The following is a 15,835-nucleotide window of genomic DNA, read 5'->3' as shown; positions in this document are numbered from 1 at the left end:
GAGAAAAATGCGGATGATGAGATAGATTTGCCAGAGGATATACTGCTGACAGCGAGTGGGCTCGATGAGCGCATCGATACCATATATCCATCATTCGCCAATCCGATGGAGGTTTTTTCAGCAAGGTCTATATTAGTGCCCCTCAACGATATGATGCGAAACATCAATTCAAGATGCATCACAAGGTTCCCTGGTGCTAGCAAGGCGTATGCTGCGTTCAACAGTGTGACTGAGGGTACTGATGCGACGCACTTCCCAACGGAATTCCTAGATTCCGTTGAAGTCTCGGGATTGCCGCCGCACAACCTCGAGCTCAAAAAAGGATCCCCTATCATTTTGATGCGGAACTTGGACCCTCCGAAACTTTGCAACGGGACGCGCATGATTGTTGAGGACATGCTTCGAAATATTATAGTTGCGAGGATCATAAGTTCAACGTTTGAAGGCGAAACTGTAATGCTCCCTCGGATCCGACTAAATCTGTCGGAAGCTGAGGATATCCCTTTGCAGCGCTGCCAGTTCCCCATACAATCCTGCTTCGCAATGACGATCCATAAGGCGCAAGGGCAAACTATGGAGAATGTGCTGGTCTACCTGGAGAAACCGGTCTTCCAGCATGGTCAGCTGTATGTGGCGCTCAGTCGAGGGAAGAGGAAAGAGAACGTGCGAGTTTATGTAAATGGAGGATCGTCGACAAAGAACATTGTCATCAGAAGTGTCCTCTGACAACAAAATCGTGGTAGTCCACGGGTCGCGTGTTTTTTCTAAAAAAAAAAAAAAAAAAAAAACGTGATCGGACATAAGGGCCGAAATCACGTGTCACAGGTAAGTGATTTAGAACGCTGGAGAGGTGAGCCTTATGGCTTGCTGGCCCAAATAATCTCCCTGATGATGTCCAGCGTTCGCTTTCGTTCTATTCTCATATCTATTCAAACTGACATTGACCCAACGGGTCATGGGTCGTCTAGGGGTAGCATCATCATCATCATCATTGGCTGAGGGGTAGCATCATTGGCTGAGGGGTAGCATCATTGGCTGAGGGGTAGCATCATTGGCTGAGGGGTCACATAATTGGCTGCGGGGTGGCATCATTGGCTGAGGGGTCTTCTCCTCACTGCTCATTACTAAAAACTGCTCTTCTATGTGAGGATTGATAAATAAAAGCAATTAGAACCAGTAAATTTAGTTTTATATGGCATTTTGCCTCTCTATTAGAAAGTGTGAGAAAATTATATATCTTCGCCATAGGTTGACCTTTGACCCCCACTGTAACCATGGTAACCCCTTAATTATATATAATAACATTGACCCAACGGGTCATGGGTCGTCTAGTATATATATATATATGGCTGAGGGGTCACATATATATATATATATATATATATATATATATATATATTGGAAACTGGAAAAATTGGAAAAATATACTGGAATATATTTTTCCAGTCACACACTCATGCAAAAAAAATCCTGGAAAAATTGAGGTGTTCTAAAATGTTTGACCGGTAGTGTATATATATATGTGTATATATATATACACATATATATATACACTACCGGTCAAACATTTTAGAACACCTCAATTTTTCCAGTTTTTATTGAAATTTAAGCAATTCAAGTCCAGTGAATAACCTGAAATGGTACAAGGTAAGCAGTAAACTGCTCGAAGTTGAAAAAGAAAAAAAAAAGAAAAAATGTTTAGGTCAGCAAAAACGGGAAAATAATGTAAATTGCACAGTTATATTGTAAAAAATGGCCTTCTTCAGGGAACATGTAATGGGTTAACAACTTACAGCTGCGCTGCAGCAATGTACGTATATTAAGCCTTGAAAGTTGATGCAAACAATTCCAACAGGTGTCCCAACCTCTGCTGATTACTTGATTACAAACCCCCTCCCCTGTCTGTATAAAAGCAGTATTGAAACAGACTGTTATTACACCCTCTGAAGCATTATTTGGACAATATTGCACTGCAGGAAGTGGTATATTGCTATCATAATGGTGAGAAAAAGGCAATTAACAAAGGAAGATAGACAGACCATTATAACCCTTAAAAGCATAGGTCTTTCCTTTAGAGAAATTGCAAAGAAAGCCAAGGTGTCAGTGAGTACAGCTTCCTACATCATCATAAGGCACTTGGAAACTGGAGGAAACTCTGACAGGAAGAGGTCTGGCAGACCCAAAGCCACAACAGAATCAGAAGAGAAGTTTGTGAGAGTCAACAGCTTGTGTGATCGGCGGCTCACAGGACAACAGCTTCAAGCACAGCTTAACATTGGTCGAATAAGCAAGTCTCAGTTTCAACTGTGAAGAGAAGACTTCGAGCTGCAGGTTTGACAGGTCGAGTGGCAGTAAGAAAGCCATTGTTAAGATGGCAAAATAAGAAAAAGAGGGCTTGCTTGGGCCATGAAGCACTACCAGTGGACTACTGAAGACTGGAAGAAGGTCTTATCGACCAACAACAACAACAACATGCATTTTAAGGCCATTTTCCCTGCTAGAGCGATGAATCAAACCGATGACCGATGAATCAAAATTTGAAATCTTTGGTTCATCACGCAGGGTTTTTTATACACCGTCGAGTAGGCAAAAGGATGGTTCCTTAGTGTGTGACACCAACTGTCAAACATGGACGAGGAAGCGTGATGGTCTGGGGCTCTTTTGCTGGATCCAGAGTCGGCGACCTTCACAGAGTGACTGGCACCCTGAACAAAAAGGGCTACCACAGCATTTTGCAGCACTGTGCAATACCCTCTGGTATCCGCCGAGTTGGTCAGGGGTTCATCCTACAGCAAGATCATGACCCTAAACACACCTCCAGGCTATGTCAAAACTACCTTCCAGGAAAAGAATAAGACGGTAGGCTTCAAATCATGGAATGGCCAGCACAGTCTCCAGACTTAAACCCCATCGAGCTGGTTTGGGATGAACTGGACAGAAGGGTGAAAGCAAAGCAACCTACAAGTGCAACACATTTGTGGGAACTTATGCAACAGTGTTGGTTAAGAACTTCCCGAACAATATTTGATTTCCATTGGAGAACGAATGCCACGAGTGTGTTCAGCGGTTATAACTGCAAAAGGTGGTTACTTTCCTGAGTCTAAATTTTTAATTGAATTCTGTTAAACAAAATGATTCTATGATTTTTCTTTTTATCTCCAATTGTTTATTTGTTCTATGCTAAATCTCCGAGTACATTGAGATATTAAACTGCGTAAATTTCAATAAAAACTGGAAAAATTGAGGTGTTCTAAAACTTTTGACCAGTAGTGTATATCTGTCGCCAATCGACCAGGATTCAAACTCAGGATCCTAGGAACCCAAGCCTGAGCCCTAACCGCTAAGCCAACACCAGGCTTCATTCTCATACTACTATCTATCTATAATTCCAGTAATCTCTGTGTGTATGTATGTATGTATGTATGTATGTATGTCTGTTTGTCTGTGACCGCTGTTTCTCGACAACTACCGGTCCGATATACTTTAAACTTGCCAGGTATATTGCTGGGGACCCGAGGATGTGCCTTTTCAAGGTTTCATATTAATCGGAGAAGTAGTTACCGAGCTATGTCCAAAAAACGATTCAACCAATCAGAGAGCAGCGAGCTATCACGTGTGCCGAACGTGGCGAACAGACTCTGCCTCGGACGGCACATTTGAGAGCGTATTCATTTATTTCACGTTGGCAAACTATGTTGGCGTTCAACTATGTTTTAAAACTAATTAAAACTAATTTGCGATTCATCGTAACTGCGATATGCGACCTTCCGGACAGTGAAGACTGCACTTCCGGCAGCCAATCACAGAACGCGTTGTTGCGTCGGCGTGGCCGATGTGAGAGCGAGCCGAGCCGAGCGCGTGCGCCATTACGGTTCGTAATTCGATTTCTTCCGGAGAAAATAATAATTTCTCGATTTCTTATGCGCATTATTTCTCCCAATTCAGTCAGAGCGAAGGGCGGAAGCGAAGAGCGTTGTTTTTTTTGTTTACGGGCGTACGGGCGGGGTAGAGCGTACGGGTAGCGTTTTTTTTTTTTTTTGGCAAGGAACGGGCACCCACGTACGGGCATGCCCTAGTTGTGGAAATTTGAACATAATTTTATTTCAATGAGTACATCCCACACTTCCCACTCTCCCCCAACGTGCTAATTGTTTAGAATTATCAGACAAGTTTCGATTTTGAAAATATGAGTTGACGTAACCTTTTTACGTTGCCCCTCCTGTTATCTCTCCCTATCACACAGGTTATATGAAAAACAAGACTTCAGCACCCACAGGGAAAATGGTGCTCAGGTTTCTTCTGAGCTTCCAAATCCACTTCCTCATAAAGTGTGGCCTTGGTTGCTTGTTCCAGATGGGGCACTTACAATAAGTTCTTCTCTTTCCATCAACTCCCATAATTTATCTCCCATGTCCAAAACAATTGACATCAGCTCTGATAATCTTCATCAAACTCGTGTATCTGATTGCAATGCACTCGATGCCTGTGACCCCAACCTGCCCGACATCCATGACCCCGACACTCCTGGCACCCATGACCCTGACACTCTTGGCACCCATGACCCCGACACTCCTGGCACCCATGATCCCGACACTCCTGGCACCCATGATCCCGACACTCCTGGCACCCATGACCCTGACACTCCTGACACCCGTGACCCCAACATGCCTGGCTCCTGTGACCCTAACATGCCTGGCTCCTGTGACCCCAACATGCCCGCAACCCGTAACACCAATACGCCTGCAACCCGTGACCCCGATACGCCAGCAACGCGTGACCCCGACGCGCCCACATCCCGTGACCCTGACACGCCCGCAACATGTGACCCCGATGTGCCCACAGCGCGTGACCCTGACGTGCTCACAATGCGTGACCCTGACGTTCCCGCTGCCTGCGACCCTGACGTTCCCGCTGCCCGCGACCCTGACGTTCCCGCTGCCCGCGACCCTGATGTTCCCGCTGCCCACGACCCTGACGCTCCCGCTGACCGCGACCCTGACGCTCCCGCTGCCCGCGACCCTGACGCTCCAGCTGCCCGCGACCCTGACGCTCACGCTGCCCGCGACCCTGACGCTCCCAATGCCCGCGACCCTGACGCTCCCGCTGCCCGCGAACCTGACGCTCCCGCTGCCCGCGAACCTGACGCTCCCGCTGCCCGCGAACCTGACGCTCCCGCTGCCCGCGAACCTGACGCTCCCGCTGCCTGCGACCCTGACGCTCCCGCTGCCTGCGACCCTGACGCTCCCGCTGCCCGCGACCCTGACGCTCCCGCTGCCCGCGACCCTGACGCTCCCGCTGCCTGCGACCCTGACGCTCCCGCTGCCCGCGACCCTGACGCTCCTGCTGCCCGCGACCCTGACGCTCCCGCTGCCCGCGACCCTGACGCTCCCGCTGCCCGCGACCCTGACGCTCCCGCTGCCCGCGACCCTGACGCTCCCGCTGCCCGCGACCCTGACGCTCCCGCTGCCCGTGACCCTGACGCTCCCGCTGCCCGCGACCCTGACGCTCCCGCTGCCCGCGACCCTGACTCTCCCGCTGCCCGCGACCCTGACGCTCCCGCTGCCCGCGACCCTGACGCTCCCGCTGCCCGCGACCCTGACTCTCCCGCTGCCCGCGACCCTGACGCTCCCGCTGCCCGCGACCCTGACGCTCCCGCTGCCCGCGACCCTGACGCTCCCGCTGCCCGCGACCCTGACGCTCTCGCTGCCCGCGACCCTGACGCTCACGCTGCCCGCGACCCTGACGCTCAAGCTGCCCCCGACCCTGACGCTCCCGCTGCCCGCGACCCTGACGTTCCCGCTGCCCGCGACCCTGACGTTCCCACTGCCCGCGACCCTGCCATTCCTGCTGCCCGCAACCTAGACGTGCCCAGTGACCGTGGGCATGATACTCTCGGCATCCGCAACCCCAGCAACCATAATACAGGCAGTGCTCGCCACATTTCCCCTTGCATAGTCAATCCCAGTGCTCATGTCCCCTGCCCTTCCAGTGCCCATGACCCTGTCACTCCTGGGGCCAGCACCAAAGACTCCGGCACTCCTCGCAGTCTTGATTGTGCATCCCTCAAATTTAATGCAACTATTATAAATTCTCAGCGTTCTGTCACCCATGATAAATGTAAAAATAATAGAAACAAAGGACGTCACAGTATTGATGATAGAAAATCCACAACCGAAGAAAAATTGAAAGAAGAGGAATTGGAGAAAGGACCAGATAAATCAAAGGAGGGGAAAGAATTGGGTATCAAGGGACTAAAATATAGTGTTGCTGATGATACTAATTCAGAGAGGCACCGTTTTATTTTTACTCCGAGGCACAGTAAAATTATAAAAAAGGTTGAGGTCAAAGAGTTGGAGGTTGAAGCGACTCATAATTCATTGGTGAGTTTGAGAGAAATTGAAGACGGGCAGAAAGACGTGTTGGAATGTATTGGAGCAGATTCCTTTGCAGATGAGTCCTTGGGAGTAGCTGATACACTTGAGAAACCTGCTAATGCAATGGACACAAGGAAATACGTGGTGAGTTAAACAATACCTGCTGGTGTTATTTGTGTGATGAGATTGCTGGTAAAGGATAGGTTCTTCATTTGAATAAGTGAAAGTTATTAATATCTTCCATCATGACACACCCACACCACCACGACTATCTCTCCCCTTTTTAGTCGCCGGAGGCATTATGTTTTCAGGTTGTCCGGCCGTCTGTCCGTCCGTGATAGGTTTTCGTTACCGCCATAACTTGAGAACGGCTGAAGTGATCTAATTCAAACTTGGTACAGGTTTGTATCATGTAAAGATTTAGTGATTCGGTGTTGGGGTCAAAGGTCAAGGTCTGAAATAGGTCTACAACTCGAGAATGGCTGAAGTGATCTAATTCAAACTTGGTGCAGGTATGCATAATGATGTAAAGATTAACTGATTTGATTTTGGGTTCAAGAGGTCAAAGGTTAAAGGTCAAAGTCTGTAATAGGTTTATAAGTTGAGAATGGCTAAAGGGATCTAATTCAAACTTGGTACAGTTATGTATAATGATGTAAAGATTAACTGCTTATATTTTGGGGGTTCCGAGGTCAAAGGTCAGAGGTCATGTCAGGTAAAAATGTGAGAACTTGTGAACAGCTGAAGGGGCTAAAATTATAACTTGGTACCGGTATGTATAATGATGTAAACATGAACTGATTAAATTTTGGGGTCAATAGGTCAAAGGACAGAGGTCATGTCAGGTAAAAATGTGCGAACTTGGACACAGCTGAATGGATTTAAATCAAACTTGATAAAAGAGTAGTTATGATGTAATATTGTGGGCGGAGGCATATCGGTCAATGTCGTGACGTCAGAGTGTCGTTCTCGTCTTTTAACTGTTTTTCTGCCCATTTGCCATTACTATACTGGATATGAAGAAGTGATGGGTTATCAAACTCTGTTTATGTCTACTACTGTGTTTGTGTGATTATTTGTGCATGTGCACTTGCATATGCAAGCCTATACACATCTGCAAGTGTCTGTAACTTGAATACATCTGCAAGTGTCATTATCCATCACCTAAATAAAGAGATGTCTTCTATAGCATTGCATTAGGGGAGTTGTAAACTAGTGAAAACCTGAGCTAAACTTGCTGCTCCAGCAATGAATATAGTGTAATGGTCCATGCAGGCCCCTTGAGTTTGTCATTGTCGGGGCTTTGTACCACCAAACTGTTGAAAATAGTTCAGATGAAAGAACTATATTGGTGTTTGTGAAGAGACAGGGTAGTGTGGTCCTAATTATAGTTTACACATGATTTGTAAAAACATCACATCAATTAAAAATCTTTTTTTGTGTTGTGTTTTTCTTTTGGAAGCAAAATTGCAAACACTTCACAAAGAAAGAACTCAAGAAAATAGAAATTACAAAAAGCCACTCGAAAAAGACGAGATTTCAAGAGATTCAAAAGCCATAATTGACGAGGCTGTGCAAAAATTTAAAGGCAGCGAGTTCAAAAGTCAAGGCCTTGTTTCAGCTATGGAAAGCAAAGCTTTAGCTCTTTCACGAGCCTCGATCTTGTATACAAAAAAAAAAAAAGTACATGTATGAAATTTATTCATGAAGCACATGTGACTCTCCAGTGGTCAGTGAATGTGTGTTAAAAAGGGCCATTCAGGAGAAAACGCGATGATGAAGTGTTGACAGGTTGAACAGTGATAAGAATGGCTTGTGCCACCGTGTGGGTGGAAATGTCAAGGTGTTTTGTGTCATGACAATTTCTGGTATGAGATGTAATTATATTGTTGTAAGGGTTGGAAAATTGATGCAATGGATAGCACGTTTGTGAGGTGTTTACGATTTTTTCCACGCCAGAAAACATCCAATGTCGAGCATCATGCAAGTGATGTAAAGGGTTGCCGAGAAACCATTCCTGTGCAAGTGGGATGGAGAGCATGAATAAAAAGTCCTAACTGTATGCCATTAAGTCCTCCATACAATAATACGCGTGTCTGTCCGTCTGTCCCTCATGTCTGTCTGTCTATCACATATCGTGAGGTGACAGTCACGTGAGGTTGTGAATTTAACCTATTGTCATCATTTAATTTTAGCATTGTGCATATACAGTGCCATCAGAAAGTATTGTTGCGGATCTCGAACGTCGGCCCTCCCCTTATCAAGGGGGGGTTAATCCCCTTGTCCTTTTATCTGGCCGACGCGAGTCCTGGAAGTTACAACATTCCTTCCGGTCGGTTTTAAATAGGGTTATTGGTCGACTTAGTCCTAATACCTAATTACTAACACCGACCGTGAAGCAAGGAAATAACTACCGCCCGAACCACGGCGTTAGTGGACACGCCGAGCGAAGCGAGCCGCGATTCGGGCCGTTAACAAGGACGAGACCCGATTATGGCGGTTCCGATCGTGCCACGTTTACCCAATGGAGAAAAGACGGACGATCGGATTAAGGAGAAACCAGAAAGAACAGGGAAATTTATTAACAATTTACAGAAAGAAGAGAAAACGAAAGAAATGTACAAGATAGAAAGAGGAAGAAAAAGCACACAGGGCAGCCTTAAACAGTCTTATCTTATTCCCTGGACAAACGGGCCCATCTCATACAGACACTCACACGGGGATTGTAGATGGTAGCGTGGAACAGGTTGATGGTCACCAGCGCGTCCAGGCTCCAGTCCGGTTCCGGTCCAGGCTCCGGTCCAGCTGACAGCTCTTCAGTGTAACGTGAACGGACAATTATATCACGGGGGGGAAGGCTGGTGTCCTGGCGGCGTTCGTAATAGTTGTACACTCGTGCCAAACGCCCCCTCTCCACGGTCCTGCTTTTAGCTCCCAATGCCAACGAGCCCTCTCTGATCAAGCGCATGCACCCACGAGTTTGTTGTAATGTGCACTCTCCCAATACGTCCTGTTCACACCAGTCTTTCACTCGAGTGCTTCGCGAGAGTCCTCTTAATCAGCGCGCTTCCTTGCAGTCCTTCAAGTCCTCTTTAATGAGCACCACTGCATAAGTCCTCTTGCAAAGCGTGTTTCCAACCAGTCCTTCAAGTCCTGTAAAAGGGCTTTGTGCTCGCGCTTTTATAAGTGAACCATCGATCGCTCCGCCAGCCCAAAAGCCACGCCTATCAGGCGATCTTACTTCAGCCCTGGTTGTCTGGTCATCGCTTGCCGGCCCCGCCCTGATGGTGGGTTGACGTGGCCACACCTCCATTCTTGTGCTCCGCCCCCTTTTTCCGGGCCTCACTTCGTGGCTTATGGCGGCGTTGAGCAAGCTCACGGGCAGCGAAGGCTGCTGCTGCTGGCCGAGGAGCGTACCAAATTGGAAGGGCCATGGGGCACAGACAGGAGGGCGTGCTTAATGGCGTCGCTTGGAGAGGGAGGCTGTCAAAATGGATGGAATGGGGCCTACTCCTTATTTGATTGACACAACGCAGCGCAGATTCAACTATTGGAAACATGGCCTTATCACGTGAGCGCTGGTGTGCGGCGGACCAGGGACTGGTAGCGTCGGGCACGAACTCGCCCGGGACGCGGAGCGGCTGGCCGTAGACGAGCTCGGCGGCAGACGCCCGGAGGTCCTCCTTGGGGGCCGTGCGGAGGCCACATAATAATGAAATAACTGAAGTCCTATGGTGACCTACGTGTTGCTTGTGGCCTATCTATGGGGTGCTACCTTTAACCTGTAATGATGTGATATCTATTTACAAGTGTGGGTTCTCAAAACTGCAACAGTATTATTCACACCCCTCGACCTTTTCACATTTGGTTGTGCTACTGCTTGAATTTTAAATGGATTCAACTGAATTTTTTGGTCACCGATCTACACAAAATACCCCACAATGACAAAGTGAAAACATGTTTTTAGAAATTTTTCCAAATTTAGTGAAAATGAAATTGAGAGATTTCTAATTTACACAAGTATTCAGCTCCCTGAGTTAAAACTTCGTGGAAGTGGCTTTGGCAGTGATTACACCTTCGAGTCTTCTTGGGTGCGTCTGCATGTCTTTGTACATCTGGATTTGGGGAGTTTCTCCCATTCTTCCTTGCAGATTTGCTCAAGCTCTGCTAAGCTGAATGGGGAGCATTGGTGAACAGCAATCTTCAAGTCTTTCCACAGATTTTCAATGGGATGCAAGTCTGGGCTTTGACTGGGCTACTCAAGGACTTTCACGTTGTTATTCAACCAATCCAGTGTTGCTTTGGCTGTATGCTTGGGGTCATTGTCCTGTTGGAATATAAATCTTCACCACAATCTATGGTCTTTTGTACTCTGAAGGAGGTTCTCCTCAAGGATTTGCCTGTACTTGGCTCCATTCATTGTTCTCTCTATCCTTGCAAGCCTCCCAGTTCCTGTTGCGGAAAGGCATCCCCATAGCATGATGCTGCCACCGCCATACTTAACGGTAGGGATGTTGTTAGATGGGTGAAGAGCTGTGCTTGGTTTCCGCCAGATGTAGCACTTTGCATTCAGGCTAAATAGTTCAATTTTCGGATCATCAGACCACAGAATATTTTGCCTCATGCTCTCAGTCTTTTTGCAAACTCCAGGCATGCTGTCATGTGACTTTTTCTCAGGAGTGGCTTCCTTCTGGCCACTGTCCCAAAAAGCCTAGATTTGTGAAGTGCTGCAGGGACTGTTGTCCTTACAGCAGGTTCTCCCATCTCAGCCAAGAAACTATGTAGTTCTGTCAGAGTGGTCGTTGGGTTCTTCATTACCTCCCTGACCAAGGTCCTTCTTGCCCCAGTTGCTCAGTTTGGTCAAACAGACAGCGCTATGAAGAGTCTGGGAAATTCCATATTCTTTCCATTTCCTAATGATGGGGTTCACTGTGCTCTTGGGAACTTTTACCACTCTCGAAATTGTTTTATACCTTTACCAGATCTATGCATCTTCACAATTCTATCTCGGGAGTTCTATGGACAGTTCTTTGGATTTCATAGTCGAGTTTCTGCTCTGGCATGCAGTGTCAACTGTGGGATGTTGTATCGAAAGGTGTTTATTTCTATATCATGTCCATTCCATTGAAGTGGCCACAGGTGGACTCCATTCAAGTTGTAGAGACATCTCAAGGATGATCAAAGGAAATTGTATGCACCTGAGTTCAATTTGTTGTGTCATAGCAAAGGGGTTGAATACTTATTGACTCAAGACATTTCAGCTTTTTATTTTAAATTAATTTCTAAAAATTTAGATTAAAAAAATTTCCACTTTGACATTTTGGGGTAGTATGTGTAGATCAATGACGACTACAACGGCACTCAGTGGAGAGCATACCTCCGCCTGGTGAACAGTTTACATTTTGTATCTCAGAGTAGACCAGAAAATCACAATACAGAATTTATATAATGTAGAAACATTCTTCACCAAAATTGAATCAATTCTTCATCATCACACACACTACCTGTCCAACACGTTTTGTCCAAATTAATTCATAACTTTTTGAGATATCCTGCGATATTTGAGATACTGGCAACGGGTGGGGCAAAATATCAGGAAGGCAAAATATCAGAAATTGAAGGGTTTTTTTTATTTTAAACGATTCATATAAACATCCGTTGAATCGTATCACACGCAAATCATCAAAATCTAAACAGTATCTTTGGAATTTCAATAAAAGCCACATCACTGTTCATATCGGTCAATATTATTCCATCGTGTTTCAAATCGTGATCGATATACTGTGATCGTGATGATCGTGAATCGTGATCGATAATCGTGTTCACAATCGCTATGTCGTATATACTCCCGATACGTGTACCAAATTCCCGATACGTGTAACTGTACCAAATCAACAGTTAAAAGGATTTTGAGCCGATAGCTGTTACGGCCTTGGCAAGATCGATGGAGACAGCAATCTGTTAGCGATCGATGGAGACATGTTGCTTTCCCGGGTGCCGCACAAACGGCTGCACTGATCGCGTGGCACCCGGGAAAGCAACATCGTCACAATGAGAACAATGAACGTTATGCGGGAGTCCAAACCTGAGAATGCTGGAGACTAAAGCTGAAATTGGGAAAACTAAATAGCCTATTTTACTCCTGGAGATCCCAGGATTATCCACCCAAAATATCGTTGAGATCGGTTCAGCAGTTTTTACGGTACCTTCGAACAGACAGACAGACGGACGGACATTTGGTGAATTATAGTAAGATTTTGGTCGCTACGATACATATATCGTTTTCGGCTCTATCTCCCAATGGTGAAGAATCACTTAAAAATTATAGTAGCCGGATCCGAATCCGGATCTTCACCAAAATCTAATCATTTTGTCCTCGTCACATATACTACACCTCTGCCAAATGTCGTCCGAATCCGTCCACAACCTTTTGAGATATCTTGTTCACAAACGGACAGACAGGCAGACAGACAAGGGTGAAAACATAACCTCCATCCACCTTTGGTGGCGGAGGTAATAATCTCAATTTAATCCATTTTCAATTCAGGCTGTAACAACAAAATGTGAAAAAGTCGAGGGGTGTGAATACTTTCTGAAGGCACTGTATATATATATATATATATATATATATATATATATATATATATATGCATGACGAAGAAGATAAGTAATTTACGATAATTTATTGAGCGTGCTGAAGAAGATAACTTGAGAGTGGCAATTCCATGGAATTTGCAAGAATTTCCGCAAATCTCGAGATTGTGAAATTATCAATTGTTGAAGAATACCCTTTCCCTTGAAGAACTGGAAGAAAGGAGTAGGGGAGGATAGGGAGTTGTGGTGAGGGTGGCAAACAGGGGACAGAGTTGGGAGAGGGAGGTAGTGAGGTGGTGGGTTCATTCAATCAAGTAAATATTCTCTGTATAATATTGTTGAAGCTACATTTTACATTATGCGGCATTTCCGTGTGTACCTGCTAGTCGTGTCATAGTATGCAAGAAAAACAAAGAATTAACAATGAATATTGACAATAAATATACTAGACTAAAATAAAATGTAATTTGAGAGTATGATCATGACATGCAAACTAACGGCAAATGCAATGTTAACCGATTTAATTGCTTCAGAATGCGTTCATCTTGTAAATCACTTATTTGCAGTGCTCTCTGGTTCTGCCAAAGAGAATATTGGTTATTTATTATCTTGCCAATGTCCTCCAGAAATTGTTTGAACGCAGACTTGGAGGGGTCAGCCCCCAACTTTGACACATAATTTAGAAGTGAAATTAAAAAAAAATTCTCGACCTGATCAAAGCAACCTGAGAGGTTTATTTTTATCAGCACTTCTGATTCCAAGATTCATTTTGTGAGCTTACCGTCCAATGCTTACGACTTCATATGAAACGACTTTCTGTGAATGTGAAATCACTTTAAGAACTGCATCGAAGTGAATTTTTGATGTGGAATGGGGCAGATGTGCAACTCTCGCCTTTTCATCGACCACGGTGAACTGAAAACCAACCCTCAGTACACACACCCACACACTTCCCATTATTTACGAGATTTTTCTTGAAGAAATTTATTTTGATTGGCTTAAATTTGTACGAGTTTCAATTGAATTTAAATACAAACTAAAAAGGTTAACAAGGTTGTTTAGATCCACCAATAATAATTGATGAAACTGAATTGATTTTTTTTTAGGATCCCAGGGTATCGATAAAAGAATAGGAGAGACAAAAGTTGTAGCAATTGTTTACTTGCATCTTAGCGGTGTCGTGATGCTCCCCAGAAATTATGAGACCTGCTGTTCGACCTCATAATCGACTGTCGTTGGATGACGATTATTTGCACTACTCTTTTATCGACATTATTTTTGTGGGGAATTTTTTGGTCATCTGTGTGAAACTTAACATCGTTGTTGATGTTGCAGAGTGAAATGCTGAAAAGGGGAAAGAAGAAAAGAAAATCTAATCTGAAGCAATTTCTGCTCAGGTAATCCATTCATTCATTCATTATTTTGTATGCAGCCTGTGGCTCCTGGTTGCATCATTGCTGGGAGCCTGGCTGTGCCACTAATGCAGTATTTTGGGCTCTCTCATGAGTACAAACTTTTCTTAATATTTCACACCAGAATCCAAACACTGGAGAAAAATACCACAATGACAACCACACTAGATGACCTATTTTTATCATAAACGCATTACCAAAAGAAAATATATCCAGAAAATGAAACAAATTACTTGGAAATTGGAGACAAAATTGTCGGTGGAACATATTAAATGGCATTCTCATGTTTGCAGACTTTAAGTCCTTCAATAAGAAACGAGAGGATTTTCCCATTTCCCTTCCATACTTCCTTGTCAGCCCAAAATCCATAAATTTGGATAATTAGAAGAACCCGTTCCCGTATGGCCAGCGAGGTTATGTTGTTATCCTTATTAGTCCCCTACTGTTGTACACCGGAGGGGACTATAGGTTTGCACTCTGTCCCTCCATCTGTCAGTCTGTCAGTCCGTCCGTCACGCAAAGAACAGTTTTCCGGACTTTTTTTTCTGAACTCTTAATGCTAAAGATTTCAAACTTGGTGCATGGTTTCCTCATGATAAGTTACAGATCAAGTTTGAACTTCACGACGTTTCGACCATTTTTGACAAAGTTATGCACTTTGAACTTTGGTAATTTCCCCAACAGTTTTCCAGACTATAATTTGGAGTGCGGCAAGTCAAAGCTGTTAATATTCCTTGTGTACAATATGCTGTAATCGTGAACTGTTCTTTAAAATGCTTTCCTAGAATAAGCATCAAGTCAAAAACGTTTTCACCGAATTTTGTTTCCATTAACACAATTCTTCATATCAGGCAAGAATACATTGAATTCACATAGTTTACCAATAAATCAACAATACATCTAGGGAGGTTGGAGTGTCACTTTACCATATGCTTCCGTGCGTATAATCTGCGTGAATACTTCTTTAAATATGTATCTGATACTCTGCCCTCTTAGCAGTATATATATTATATACAGTACGCGTCAGAAGTAACCTAGCTTCCACGTTCCGCGGATAATCCGGTCAGGATAACCCGGTCTCACATCATCCGCGCCCACATTCAACCGTGCATAAATTTGCATATTTAATGAGGTACGTCTGTCACACTTTGGTTTCCGTGTGATAACTCCACTAAATATTGGCTGATTTCAACCAAATTTTGAACACACATGTGTTTCAGCATAACTCGGATCAAGTTTGAAAACCAGCATGAACCGTGCATAAATTTGCATATTTTTTGAGATCCGTCTGTTCAGTGTGCCGTTTGCAGGTGGGGGTCAATTAGAAAATTTTCTCATCCTGTATATACCGTGCTAGCCGTGACACCTTTGTTATACAGTATAGAAGATTATTAATTTCCCCAACAGTTTTCTGGACGACAGACTGCCGGTAGGGGACATGTATTGCAGGGCAAT

The 15,835-nt window shown here is 44.8% G+C and overlaps 1 protein-coding gene across 1 annotated transcript in view; it reads left to right on the top strand.

Moving 5' to 3' along the window:
• Positions 1-15,835, top strand: part of LOC137413484 (uncharacterized) — a 174,415-nt gene that overhangs the window by 127,139 nt on the left and 31,441 nt on the right. The window contains exons 15-16 of the mRNA XM_078779919.1: positions 4,244-6,518; positions 14,304-14,365. Coding sequence (XP_078636045.1) covers positions 4,244-6,518; positions 14,304-14,365 — 2,337 coding nt within the window. The remainder of the gene's footprint in view (positions 1-4,243; positions 6,519-14,303; positions 14,366-15,835) is intronic.

The sequence above is a fragment of the Myxine glutinosa genome, chromosome 1 (assembly GCF_964187855.1).
Source record: "Myxine glutinosa chromosome 1, kmMyxGlut1.1, whole genome shotgun sequence".
NCBI classification, from domain to species: domain Eukaryota; kingdom Metazoa; phylum Chordata; class Myxini; order Myxiniformes; family Myxinidae; genus Myxine; species Myxine glutinosa.
The sequence above is the reverse complement of the archived record's forward strand: the minus strand, read 5'-3'. Positions and strand labels throughout refer to the sequence as shown.